The 14,701-nt window shown below is 38.6% G+C and overlaps 1 protein-coding gene across 3 annotated transcripts in view; it reads left to right on the forward strand.

Moving 5' to 3' along the window:
• GAK (cyclin G associated kinase) overlaps window positions 1–14,701 on the forward strand; it is a 77,925-nt gene that overhangs the window by 19,333 nt on the left and 43,891 nt on the right. For all 3 annotated transcript variants that reach the window (XM_082075708.1, XM_082075709.1, XM_082075710.1), the window contains exons 8-11: window positions 5,279–5,414; window positions 6,043–6,155; window positions 6,746–6,857; window positions 8,958–9,081. In XM_082075708.1, the coding sequence (XP_081931834.1) occupies window positions 5,279–5,414; window positions 6,043–6,155; window positions 6,746–6,857; window positions 8,958–9,081 (485 nt within the window). The remainder of the gene's footprint in view (window positions 1–5,278; window positions 5,415–6,042; window positions 6,156–6,745; window positions 6,858–8,957; window positions 9,082–14,701) is intronic.

Raw genomic sequence — 14,701 nt, forward strand, 5'->3', positions numbered from 1 at the left:
CCAAGAATGTGAGCTTAAAAGCATACAGGAGAGGGCAATGTCTTAGAACAGCAACATACAGGAAACATTAGTTATTAATCACATAGCCTCCTCAATGGGAGTGTGATTTGATATTGGTTGTCAGATCAGAGGTCCTTAGGCCTGGCTAATTGCTTTCTGTACATTTCCTGCCTAAGTCTAGAGGTGTTCAGAAAACAATCACTGAACCCAAATGCCTCTAGTTCCTTTTTTTTTTTCTGAATTAATTTGATTTCCTGAACTGAAATTCAACTGAATTCCACTCAAATAACAGGCTTTACCTTGCCATAAAGATTTTTCTTCATTTAAATTATGTTTTGGCTTGGAAGGTCCTTTGTACAGTCTCTCTCTTACAAATTTCTGAAAAAGCAAAAGAGTGGGTTTCAGAATATATTTAAGAAGCAAAATTTCAAACTTGGGTTCCTTACCAATATCTGGTTAAAAATTCTTCTAGTCAGTGCAAGACATCTTGCAGATTTTAATTCTGCATGAGCTGAATGATATCTTTAGATTTCATGTAGTTTAATTCTCTTCAGAAAGTACTTTGGTACATTACCTGTGTGTCATCCTGCAGCTATACTGTAGAACTTTTCATCATTTTAAGTGTGCTGCTTATTGCCTGAAGCTGGTCAGTGGAAAAATAACAGTATTTTGGTTTGTTTCAAACAATCCCCCTCCAAACCCCAAGCACTACCATAAAACCCCAAAAGCTTCACTGTCCCCTTGAAGAAGGGTCAAATTAGCTGCTGGTAGAAGCACAGCAGCAGGTCAGAAATCTGTTCTTGGTTATTTTTGGTCATGTTTTTATGCTGCTTTTTACCTGCTAGCATGTGAGTGCTCAGACTGACCCAGGCAACTGCTGTAGATGAACTGTCTGCAGCTTTGGGGCAGCATCTTCAGCAGATGGGCTCTTTTGTCATGCATATCCGTATCGTGGGTAGTGTTGGCTTTGAAGAATTGCCTTGCTGCAACTGGAATTGCCTTTTAGTCAAATTGAATCACATTTGGTGTTTGAAATATTCAAAATATATCACTGTTACAATCCTAAGCTACAGATAAAGGAAGGAATTCTTTAGCAATTAAAGCACAGATCAAATCTAAGTGGTCTCTTCATTTCCTGTATGTTCAGCTGATTGCATTTGTGCTTTTCTACCCTGCGTGGCTCTGGATGAGGTCTTCTGATGTGCATAGTGTCTCAGACTGTGCAAGGTGTAATTTCATTCCTCCAATCATAATTTATGATCTGCCTTCTTTGTAAACAGGCATTTCTGTGGCAGAGTAAGTGGTATTTCCTGCACTCCTCCAGTGTATTAAATGTGGACTATATGATGCTTCGGTCTGTATGTTATGGAGAGCTTTTTATCAGACTGACAAAAACTTGCTTGCTATACAATAATACAGAATTGATATATGCAGCTTATTTCTGGCCCTGGATTGAGAGGCTCAGTAAGTGTTTTGGAGTAATTACATTTCAAACCTTTGACTTTAATGTTCAAATTTTTGAAACTGTTCTTGGAATAAATTGACAAGCAAGGACAGTTGCAGACGGTAGACACAGAGAACTGCAGACAGTGAGTAGATTTCTTAGATAATGTCTTCTCTGACTTGTTTTGTTTGTAGGGACCATAAAAGCTTAAGCAATTAAGCTGAGGTTCAGAAGAAACTTTGAGGAGGATTTTTCCAGTCTGTTGTGCAAACATTTGCTTGGAGTGATTGGATGCTCTATTATCAAACTCTTGTAGGCCAGATAGAATATTATTCTATTGCAATAGTATAACTCTGCTGGTATATTTTGTATGCTAACTTATATTAAAATATTTGTCTAGATCAGCTTAATTTACTCAAGTAACAGCTGAAATTATCATAACTAATCTATAACACCTGTACTATTAAGAGATTAATATTCAAAACTGACTTCTGGCTTTGGTGATTGTTCCCTTGTCAGGTTGAGCAGGTCTCATCTTTGGACACATGAAGGGATTTGAAAGTTCCCAGGATATGGTAGTCCTGGTTTTGTAATTTTTGAGGCTTGAATGAACCTGTCTGAAAAATATCTTAAATTTTTAGAAGCATGGAATAGCTGTCTGATTGAAGGAAAAAAGGGGCAGTCATTTTGGGCTTATTTTCCTCAAATCTTTATCAAAACAAGCATTTTAGCAATAATGTTGTGTCCCTCTAGAGTAATTTAAACAAGCTGATTAACACTTAAATGCTTACCTAGCTGGTGCATTGCATAACAGAATGTATCTGAGTTAGAAATACAAAGGGCTAAATTCTGTCCCCACAAATAAAATTATTCTTCTTGAAGCACATGATGAAGATGTGAAATAAACTCCTGAAGCCTTTTGTAAGAAGAACCCTGTTCTTGAACATGTTCAGTGTCACAAGACTATACTGTGAAATTAATAAAATTGATTTATTGAAATGATTTTTAAAAAGACAGTAATAGGAGAATCCCTGAACCTGAAAAATTCCATGAAAGGGAAGAAACCCCACAAGCCTATTTAGTAGCAGTATTACTGTTTGGAGCTCTCTAATTGACATGCCAAACAAGTGTTTTGCTAAGTGTTCTGTCCTCTGAAACATCGAGACTAATTGTTTCTCAAGTAGTGTGAAGCTGATCTCTAAAACACTCGGAATATATAGAGTTCCATGAGTAGCTGAGTGACACCTGTGATTTGCAAGCAGTGTTAGGAAGCCTAATTTAATAGTCTAAAATCCTGCTTTAAATATCATTGCTTGAATTAAAGACAGCATAAGTGAGAAAAAACAGCCAATCGGTTCATGAATCAGAAAATTTGTATTTATAATTTTTTTTTTCATTCTGTGATAAGTTTCACCAAAAGAAGGTGGGTTCTGCAGAGCTCCTATTGTCTATGGCTGTGTGGACCTTCCAGCTTCCTGTAGGATGATGATGCTATCCGTTACAGAATACAAGATAAGGTGCAGAGGTATAGGATAAGGTATTTTGTTATCCTTGGGTCAATATCCTTGTACAAAGTTGCAGCACTCCTTTGCTGAGTGGTGGAGGAGGAAGAGGACAGAATTGTGCCATGATCTGGCCAATCCTGTCTTTGGCTGCATCAAAAGGAGCGTGACCAGCAGGTTGGGGCAAGTGATTCTGCCCCTCTGCTCTGGTGAGACCCCATCTGCAGTACTGTGTCCAGCTCTGGAGTTGTCAGCACAGGAAAGACATGGGCCTATTGGAGAGGGTACAGAGGACACCACAAAAATGATCAGAGGGCTGGAACACCTATGAGGAAAGGCTGAGAGAGTTGGGGTTCTTCAGTCTGGAAAAGACAAGGCTCCAGGTAGACCTTATTGTGGCCTTTCAATACTTAAAAGGGGCCTATAAAAAAAATGAGGACAGACTTTTTACAATAGCCTGTTACAATAGGATAAGAGGTAATGGTTTTTAAGCAGAAGATGGGAGATTCAGACTAGATTTTTTACAATACGCGTGGTGAAACACGGGCACAGGTTGCTGGGAGAGGTGGTAGATGCCCTGTCCCTGGAGACATTCCAGGCCAGGCTGGATGGGTCTTTGAGCAAGCTCATCTAGCTGAAGATGTGCCTGCTCATTGTGGGGAGGTTGGACTAGCTGACCATTGAAGGTCCCTTCCAGCCATGCTCATGTCCCTGTCTGGGGCTGCAGCTGTCAAAGACAGGAGAACCACCAACTGAAGCAGCCACTCTCTGCCATGGGCAGGACCTGTCTCCCTGCCTGCTGCTTTCCCAGCCTCACACCAAGGCTGTCCATTCTGTGCCTCTCTGGCCAGAGAACACCCATCCTGTGCTAAAAATGGTGGCCACCACCAGACATGGCCACTCCATCACTTGGGCTAGTTGTAGGAGTTCAGTCCCAGGATATCCACTGAAAAATGGCACAGAGCTCCCTCTGCCCATGCCTTTGGGGAGCTTTCAGTTCCCTGTAATACCACCATAGGGTAGGGCTTGATGTTACCTGTCCTGTAGAGTGCTGGCAACTTTCCAGCTTCGTGTCACAGGAGGAAGAGGACAGGAGTGTGCTATGGTTTGGTTGTTTGCTTATGCGGATGTTCAGGTATAGTACAAAGCATCCACCTTCCATCAGCGTGGGCAGCTCTTGCCTCCATGCCCTCTCCTTCCTGCCCTTGCTCACCTGGCTACTCACTCACCAGCCTAGGCTGGTGGTGTCACCAGCTGCCAGTACCAATGTTCTACCTGCTGTGACACCACCATGAACATGTGTAGTGTTTGCTGGGTGAAAAACTGGCTTGGTGGTTGGACCCAAGGAGTTTTGAGTGGAGTTAAATGCAGTTGGTGGCTGGCCACAAGCGCTGTTCCTCAGGGCTCAGTATTGGGGCCAGTCCTGTTTAATATCTTTATAATTGATCTGGGTGAGGGGACTGGGTGCACCCTCAGTCATTTTGCAGACAACACCAAGTTGGACAGGAGTGTTGATCTGCCTGAAGGTAAGAAGGCTCTGCAGAGCTGGATCAATGGGTTGATGCCAATTGTATGGCATTCAACAAGGCCAAATGCTGGGTCCTGCACTTGGGTCACAACAACCCCATGCAGCACTACAGGCCTCAGGGAAGAGTGGCTGGAAGGCTGCCTGGCTGAGAAGGACCTGGGGGTGTTGGTTGACAGCTGGCTGAACATGAGCCAGCAGTGTGCCCAGGTGGCCAAAAAGGCCACCAGCATCCTGGCTTGTACCAGAAATAGTGTGGTCAGCAGGACTAGGGAACTGATGGTCCCCCTGTACTCTGCACTGGTGAGGCTGCACCTTGAATCATGTGTTCAGTTTTGGGCAATGAAGCTGGCAAAGGGTCAGAAGCACAAGTCTTCTGAGGAGCAGTTGAGGGAACTGGGCCTGTTTAGCCTGGAGAAACAGAGGCTGAGGGGGAGACCTTATTGCTTGGTGCAGCTACCTGAAAGGAGTTTGTAGCACGAAGGGTGTTGGTCTCTTTTTCCACATAGGAAGTGATAGGACTAGAGGAAATGGTATAAGTTGCACCAGATGAGGTTTAGATTGGGTGTTAGGAACAATTTCTTCACAGAAAGAGTTTTGATGCAGTGGAACAGGCTGCCCAGGGAAGTGGTTGAGTCGCTGTCCATAGAGGTCTTCAAAAATGTGTAGATCTGGAGTTTAGGGATGTGGTTTAGCTGTGGACTTCGCAGTGTTAAGCTTACAGTTGGACTTGATGATCATAAGACTTTTTCAAGCCTAAATGATTCCATGAATCTACAAAATATTTCTGTGTTTATCTCTGTGTAGGCTCTGGGCTGTATCCTGTACTTGCTGTGCTTTAGGCAACATCCATTTGAAGATGGAGCTAAACTTCGCATAGTCAATGGAAAATATGTCATCCCACAAAATGACACCCGCTACTCTGTGTTTCATGATCTCATTCGTAAGTTTACAATGTTATTTAATTTGGTGTCTTTATGGATATATGTTATTATTGAAAGTATTGTATTACTGATAGTTAAATGTTACTGACATGTGGTGGTGAAAAAGTTTAACTGTGACAACTTATTTTATTGAAAATTTTAATCCATTATCAAGAAACTTGGAAATTTTACATAACACTTTTGTTTGGTTTTTTTTAGTGTAGTTTTCTGTCATGCTTAGGATATGAGTTAGTCCATGGGAACAAATAGTGTTTTGATATGATTTCTTTGAATTTGTTTTAGAATTTCTACTTTCTTTAAATTTCAAGTATTAATAGATTACTGAAAACTTAGTTAATAGTGCCAGAAATATGTCTCCCACTCCAACAGTATTAGATATAAAGTTACTTCTGAAGTTATTAACTAACTCATCCTAAAGTATATTCTTTGAAATATTCTTAACCCTAAATGGTATTTTTTCATGGATAGTTGTTATGGAAATGAACTTTGGATACAGATTTAGCAGTTCTCCATTCTGTTAGCATTTGATTGCTTGTTGCACTGGAGTGTACTGAAGAAATTATTCATCTCTGCTGGGAGAAAAGCTCTGAAGGGTTTCTGTTATATTGTTTGAATCTCCTTTTTCAGATTCCATGTTGAAGGTGAATCCAGAGGAGAGATTGTCAATCGCTGAAGTTGTGAATCAACTGCAGGAGATTGCAGCAGCTAGGAATGCAAATCCTAAATCTCCCATCACAGAGGTAAAGATGTCTCATAAGGAGTATTATTGATTTTTTTATTTTTTTTTTTTTCTCCTCCTTTCTCTCTTCTCTTATCCAGTGAGTGTGAGTTTAGTACCAGATGTCAGAGCAGGTCCCCTGTTCCTTAGTCTTCTGGAAATTTTGCACTAACTTGTTTTGAAATTCAATTGAATTGATCTCTGTCACTTGTAGGGTCGTTGAAAATATGTGCTTTAAAGCACAGAGCTTGCGTGACATTGAAGGAAACTGGTTGTAGTTCTTCCTGCTGGTTTAAAAATCTTCTCTTGATGTGGGGTCATTCTTTAGTATGCAAGTGCTGTTTGACACGCTACATTCATCATAATTAACTTGCACAGAAAAATCTACTATATGAAGGCTCAGCCTACAATAACTTGAAATCCACTTAGGCATCTTTGATTTGATGGTTAATTTGGACAATACTGCAAGTGAATCAATTAGTGTATCTTAACTTTCTGGCTTTCTTCTGAGGTTCAGCTTACTTGTTCTCACCAAGTAAAGGTAACGTGCAAAGTGTAACAAGTTGGCTAAATGGTCTAGAAAACACTTACAGTGAATATTAATCTTCTCAGCTCCTGGAACAAAATGGAGGATATGGAAACAATACTCTGCATCGGACATCTGTGACCTCTGTTTCACAGAGCTCCAAGCCTGCAGGACAGCTTAACAGTATGTGTAATGCAGGTAAGTGCAGAAACAGATGACATCTTAGTGTAAAAACAATTTTGTATCTTCTATGTGAAAATTTTTAAAAAAGAGGGTTTTAGACATTTTGTGGAAGTACTAGCTATTTTGCATTTATATCACTGTTTCTAGCCTTGTTTTATTTTTTGTGAGGTTTGGTTTTATATTGATAAATGCAAATGAATTTTTCAAGTTCATCACTGGGCAAGATAAATTTCTGTTTCCTATGTAAAATAGTTGAAACTAAATTGCATTATTGATCTGTAGAGTTGGGAGAGTTGAAATAAGTGAACTGAAACTTTTATGAAAGTGGTGGATACAATAACCTATAATAAGAACAAGAGCTGTAGACAAAGTAGTATTGAGGTTATGACAAATGAATAAAAATGACTTATTTTAAAACCAAAACTTTCTGATTTCCATGAAGCAACAATATTTTGTCTTGTGTAAAGAGGAGAATTTAAGAGGAGTTTAAATTTAAACTGTTCAAAATCCTCTCAGAAGTGCTGTATCTTAACTGAAACCTTGTTGCTTTGTGGCAGAAATTACTGAAATCAGTGTATTTCCAGAGTTTGTGCACAATTGTGTTTGATTTCTAAGAACTACTTAACATCAGATATCTTACAACTTGAAGATAGCAGCTACTGTGTGGCTTTTCGTATAACTTTATGCTAAAATGGGCTCGTTGGTGTCTAATGGTTGAGGTAGTCCAATAAAGAAATGCAGAAGCAATTGCAGGGATTTTAACTGCGGACCACAGTAGTTTGTTAATGCTGAGGAGACACTGAGCTGATATTTTAGCCTGCAAAAAGTCTGTGTGAGAAGAAATACTTCCCTAAGCATCTGGGGTCTACCTCTCCCCCTTCTTCTATCCCCCTGTAAAAAGACTTCTGAACCCCCATGATAATCTGAAGTGTGTCTGACAGACTGATTGTAGTCTAAAGCTATTTAGTTTTGTCACTTCCAAAACACTCATGTCCAACAGCCTCAAAGGGAGAAACCAGCAGCCTAAACTCAGTTTATTGGCTATCCAGTCATTACTTTAAGAAATGGCCATAGCTTGAACTCTCTTGATCCCAGCTACTTATGGGAGGATTGTTCAGGGAAGACTTCAGGAGGCAGTTGTACCATAGAACATCAGTGGTTGGGCTAGCAGTACTAAACTGAGTCAACCAAAACTTGTCTCCAAAATGACAGAATTAAAAGCTGACCTAGCCTTTCTGTAAAAATAGATATTCTAGAGTTTATTCAGTTGAAAATACTTGAACCTTAAGAAAATGAGAAGCTTCATAGGCTTATTTGCATCTTAATTTCTTATTAAAAGGCATTTTCTGCACCTATCTTATAATAACATATTTGAACATGGAACGTTTCAAATAATTTAGAAGATATCAAAGGAATATTTCATACTGTATTCCATTTTCCTTTCAGCTTGATATTTCTTGGTTGATATTACTTATGCTGAATTGCCAATGAGACAAAGGATATTAATGGTCCAGGGAAACTTTTTAAATTGGGAAATATTAATTGGAGTAATGTTATCTGTATATCAACTTCTGTGGAAGAATCCAGCTTCCTAATAGGATTATAATCAAAACACTGTCTGGCCATTTGTTTTGTGCAAGAATGAATACTGTTTCTTGTATACAGTCATATTAATAGGGATGTTGTGCTTGAAAAGTAAATTGATTATGCCAGCTGCTTCTGAAACCCTGCATTAAAATGTATCTCTGGGAGGTGCTTAATTAGATTTGCTAACAGTAAACTGCACTTTGAGAAGGATACTAAAGAAGACAGTATGTTGCTGTACTGACAATATGAAATAAATGCTTTACTTTGAGAAATTTTTTACCTTGTTTTCTTTTAAATGCAAACAGTCAATTAAACAGTGTGTTAAGCAATTCACTACTACCTCCTGACTGCAGGAAGTACTGTTTTTTGAAGAGGTCCTTATTAAGGAGGACTTTAGAAGTATGAACCTTACAGCAAGGCATAGCCTGTATGTGCATTCACTTCCAGCTTTGTAGGCAATTTACTTTAGTATGGAGCCCATTCCATGATATGACTTAAAGTAAAATTATTTTTATTCAACTACTCTAGGCCTGACCGTTGCGGAATGTGACCAGACTTATGGAGGGTTCTTTGGTATTCTGAGGGGTGGAACAGAGCGATTTTTCACTAATATTAAGGATACATCTTCTAAAGTTATCCAGTCTGTGGCCAAGTGAGTAAAAAATAAAAAAAAAAAATGTGCTGGTAAGAGTTCTAAATGAAGGGTCAGGAGCTTATTCCAGAAATTATCAAATTCAGCATACTTTTCCAAGTATAAGCCCTAACAGCTGGTAGCTAGCCCTGAGATTTTATGAATTATATTTACACAAAAGTTACATTAGCAATTATATACTAGAAATGAAAATATTGGGGGCAAAAGCCTGTCCACAAGTACTACTTTGCCTGCTGTATTTAGATACTGAAAGCCTGGGAGAAATGAGCAAGGTGGAGAGGTATGGAATAGGACTGTCATGGTTCAGAATGAATTATTTGAATTAGTGGATAGGATCTCCATGAATAAGAAGGAAAAAAGATGGAGTGGTGAAAGGTATAAATAAATGTAATGGAGGTGAGAAGAAAAACTGCAGGGAAATAGCATATGAGCTCTTCTGTCCAGTTCAGTTTTCAGGTGGAATCTGTGCTCTCAAGGCAAAGTAAGGGGATCTGCACTGTTTGTCTCCTTTGCCCTGTGTTATATAGAAGAATACTCTCCTGTTTCAATGTATCTGTCCTCAGATACCTAGTGGGTGATTATTTTTTTTCTAATCGGATTTTTCAGTCTCATTCCAAATGTTTCTAGTACTTCTATACGATTGATATTAATCTATTTGTATGATTCGTACATTTTAAGATAGTAATAACTTTTTATGCAGTGTAAAAGTGTTTTGTTAATTCTAGGGAGAGCAAGTAAGTCACTACTGAATACTATGGCTGAACTTGAGCCTCATATGGAAGACCGAACCTTGTCCCTCACTCTAGGGTTTGTGGCCCTTTAATCTTCACACTGTGCTCTGGCTTCTGAAGTCTACTGCTTGCAACATGTTTTCTGTCACTGAGTGTAACTTGCCTGTAGTGCTACTCTGACATGTTTGTAATGATCAGATAAGTTAGATCTGTTGATCTTGCACCTCTGTAGCCACTTCAAGTGCATTTTTAGCTGTTTGCTCTTAGTCTGTTTCAACTTCCTATGTGTGGCTTAGAAAGGCCAGGTCCTCTATTTTTTAAAGGTTGTAAAAGCTATGCAGCTTTGGTTTGTTTTTAAGCTTTCTACAGAAGCAATTGACTTAGTGGCATCAAACTTTTCACCCTGGGGAAACCACACTGACTCAAGAGAAAACGAGGATGTGTACAAGGGAAATGAGCTATTGCATAATGAAAAGCAGTGACTTGTTAGCAGCTTAGCAGAACTGTAGGAATTTCATGTACAAAGTAACATGAAGAGCTACAACCTTTAGGCAACCGCTGTTTTATTTTGCATGTGCTGCCTTGCAGGCCTCTGTTCATCTCCTTTTACCTGCTGCTTTCTGTGGAACTGATATTCTTTTCCTCTTCAGTCCTACTCCTGTTCTTTTTGTGGCAACTTGTTAAACTAAATTTTCTGTATAGTAAAGCATGGAAATATTCTGCAGATTCTTTACCTTTGACAGCTCTACTATTTATAAACTTGAGCATTATTTCCTTGTCTTAAATTCTGGCAGCTTTGCTTGGATTTAGGTCTTGCAGTAGAGAAATTACTGTTCTTCCTCTGTGACAGATAACATTTAAATTCTCCTCTACCTTTGACAAAGTTACAAGCCCTACTTTCACGTCTGTTTTCCTCTATTAGATCTTAATCCGTTACTGTATTTTGGTTGTATACTACATGCTTCTGAAGTATTCCTGCACTTCATTTTCTTGTACTCTTGTCTTCACATAACTTTCTGGATTGTTGTGCCCCCATCAGTCAGTTAGGCTTGAAGAGGTTTCCTCTTCCTCCTCTTCCAAGTGGTCTCTTCCTTAAAGGCCACTTTCTTAAAGGAACTTTAATTACTTTTTAAAAAACTAATCTTGTGCCATTTTCCCTTCTCCTAGTGGTGGATTAGGACCTTATAAAATTGATATTTTTTTTTTTAATATGGAATGACTTATGCTGTGCCTGCATCTTATTTTTATTTCTCTTGCCTATAAGGTGGGTGTGGCTTTTTGCTTTGTTTGATCTCTTTGGTTCCATAATAAGTGTAATGTGCAAGCAAGGAATAAAATAATAAATGTACATCCAGCTGCCGAGCTCATCTGGCAGTTTCTGAAGTATAGGACAGTGAGTATTTGCTGTCTGAAAAAGATGCTGTTCAGTTTACATGCTCTTTTGCACAGTTGGTTGTTTAGATTATAGTGACAGCCCAAAATTAATCTTGTATCTGTTTGTTCTTAAGAGTTTCTGTGCTACTGCTGAATTGGTGGTTAGTGTTCTGGGGCTGAACTAAAGGCTTGACACTTTAGTTAGAATTTCTTTTCTGAAAAAAAAAACAATGGGAAATATGATTGAGATAGAACTTGAGGCTCTTGAGTCTTGCATAGAGCCCTATGGCAGGTTTATTTATGCCTTAAATTTACATGGGACATAAGGAACTGTTGGAATCCTCTTAAACTGCTTCAAACCTTATCTGGCATGACTGTTGGTGGTAGTGTTTGAGCTTCTGTCAGGAATGTACGTGCTGTTGGAGATATTTAGGGCTTGTCTTGTGGAACTTACTAAATGTTAGTCAAGTAAAACTCTTCAATTTTACATCTTATTTGTATTAATTATAGAATGTCATATATGGATGTTTACTAGAACTGAGTAGCTGGTGAATGTAGATGTTTTACATGGTTTTGGTTTGCAGCTCTTAATGGGTGGGAATATTGTAATATCCAGGTTACATAAATGAGCCACAGAGCTTTTCCAGCTAATGGGGGATACAGCACTTCCATGTGCTGTGATGGATTGACAGAGAATTGTCAGACAGTGTATGTTAAATCCCAAGGTTCATCATGAGAAGTCCCTCACAGATGTTTTGGACTGAGCTGTTTGAATAATGGTTTATATTTAGGTAACTTATGTACATCACCTCTTGTTGACAAAGTATGTGAGGCTGTTGATACTTGTTTAAGCTCTGCACTAACATAAATATTGGTTTTGTGGAGGACTCTGTCTTCATACAACTGCCTTTTTGTTTTCTTGTGTTATCTAAGTGAATTTGTTCATTGATTTGTAGAGTGAAAGAAAAGGAGGTAATGCACTCTCTATATAAATATGCTAGTGAGAACCAGTTTCTTCAATACTTATTTTCCAGATAGTACTTAATCAATACAGAAAGAGAAACTCTTTCCTCTTGCAATTTGTCAATATTCTTTACTTGCCCTTTGTTCTGTAATTTTCATTCCTTGATAAGTCTGTCATGTGTATTTCGAATTTTAAATGTATGTAACAGCTCACTGAAATGGCAAAACATGAGTTAATGTGATCAATACTTAATGTTGTGCGGGACCTAAGGTAGTCTCAGGTTCTTTAGCATTTAACGTTCTCTGCGCTGCTGAGACTCCCACCACTGGGCTTGTGCATTCTGAAACTATTTATGCTTTAACCAAGCTGCAGTGCTACTTCTTTGTTTACATGTGCTATGGGATGTACCTGTTTCTGTCATGGTTGTTCTTTTGCCTTTACAAATTTGTGTTGTGGCTACAGCTGATGCCATCAGGGATGTGAGAGTACCTCTTCTACTGTTGCATCCTTGACTGCCTTTCCAGAACTTTTCAACAAACATGAGACATTCTGGAAAAAAACAAAATCCCTCTTGTCATATATTTTCCTCAGCACACTTACGCACTCCTCATATTGGAGTCTGTCATCTCATTAGGTAGGCTCTCTCCTTCCTACTTATCTTTGGTTTTCTGAATTCTGGAGTAATTGCCTTTATCTTCAGACTTCTTTCTCACTGAATCCAAACTACAATAGTAGAGTTACTATTTTGTAGGTTTTTTTCTTCTCTCCCATGGCTGTCTTTATCTTAACTTAAATGTTGGTCTCTTGTTTATCCTAATAAGTGATGATTTCTGAAAACTAAAACACATGTCCCAGGCTACTTGGAACAGGACAGTGAATGAGGGCCATCTTGATTGTCCCCCAGGACACCTCACTTGCAGGTGTCACAATCTCTGTTGCAGATTCAGGTCAGACAGAAGTAGTTTGTAGCTACATGAGGGAGAGCAGAGAACAACAGAGGTTTAGCTCTCTCTCAAACTGGCCTAAGAGAAAGTAGTAGGGTGTATACACAGATACGGCAGAGCAGTGTCTGTGTAGAAGGGAACTTTGTTCCAGCAGATGTGCCTGTGTGTGTATGGTAACTCAATCTGCAGCCATGCAGCCTCAGCATACCTCTGTTTGGCTCATCTCTCTCTTGCTTGTGAAGTCACTGTGCCCTTGAGCAGCTTTTATGCTTATTGAGTTCTGGCATCCATGCAGGTTACAGATACCTTGCCAAAAAACATGTAGTAATGTTGTAAGTATCCAGTCTTCGCTGGTCTTGAAAGCAGCATGCAGAACTTTAGGATCATAGAATTACTTTGCTTGGAAAAGACACTCAACATCAGCAAGTCTTGTTTTGCCTTGTTAGAACAGTCTCTTCAAGAGATTATGATCTAGTAATCTAGGAAACAATTAACTGCATTTTATTGCTAGCTTTCTTTGCTTCTAAGGTAACTTCATTCCTGGTTTGATGCTGCATTAATGTTTTATTTTGTGGATTTTTGTGTTGTACTAGATGGTTCTGTTTCACAAAACTGAATTAATCATTCAACTAAGTGGGAACAGATTGCAAATTTCAGTCCTGCATTTCCTTCTGGCTTTTAAAAATTAAACTGCAAAAATGGTGGTGTTTGGCTAATGAATAGATATTTTTCTATACTTGTGAGTGTAGAGATGTCTGGAGGAAAACAGATTAGTGTTAAACCATTATCTTCAGTTAAGTAATGCTCTATGTGCTCACATTGTAACTGTGCTGGTGATTCTGTCATTCTTTATTCTTTCACATCTTCAGGTGCTAGTAACAAAAGGTAGCTATGGACTGTTGTAGAATTTAGTGCTGTATGCCAAGTAGTTGATTTTGTGAATGTAATTATTTTTAACTTAATTTGTTGGAATGATCTTTTATTTAATATTAGTTATGGTCTTTAAGTACAGCTCTTTTCTGGCAAGATTGATGATGCCAACCATTTACATATTAAAAGGTTTTTAACATCTAATTAAAACTTCTGCTTTTGCTTAGGTGTTTATTCTGCAAAATGAGAATTCATATCTTATTTGCTACATATCCCATTGGAGTTCTCACTAAAAGGCCTTGAAGTAGTCTGGTATCATCAGAAAAGTGGCTGATTGTAGGTGTCATAACATACTTTCCTGTTTAGCTTAATTAGAGCCTTAAAAAGCACACTGAGTTTTCCATATGGATCACAAGCCAGAAACCCTCCTTACAGTCTCTTGTTTACATGTTCTACTCTTATCACCTTCTAGCAACATTAATCTGTAAGTCAAATTTCTGCTGTTAACAACATGAAAGGAAAGACTTTATTCTTGATATTTAGTTACAGGGTTATATCTTGAAATGTGTAGGAATGCTTACCAGTGTAAAGAATAAGCATTTTTTTCACCTTCCTGCTATTTAAAGCAATCTCAGTTACCAGTCTCATTTACAGAAGAGTAGCTTGTGTTCAAGTCTTACTACTAAAATAGCTCAAAAAACTTCAGAATAAAGTTCAAGAAATAGTAATTCAAGTAC

Source organism: Streptopelia decaocto, assembly GCF_964273445.1.
Source record: "Streptopelia decaocto genome assembly, chromosome: Z".
Lineage (NCBI taxonomy): Eukaryota > Metazoa > Chordata > Aves > Columbiformes > Columbidae > Streptopelia > Streptopelia decaocto.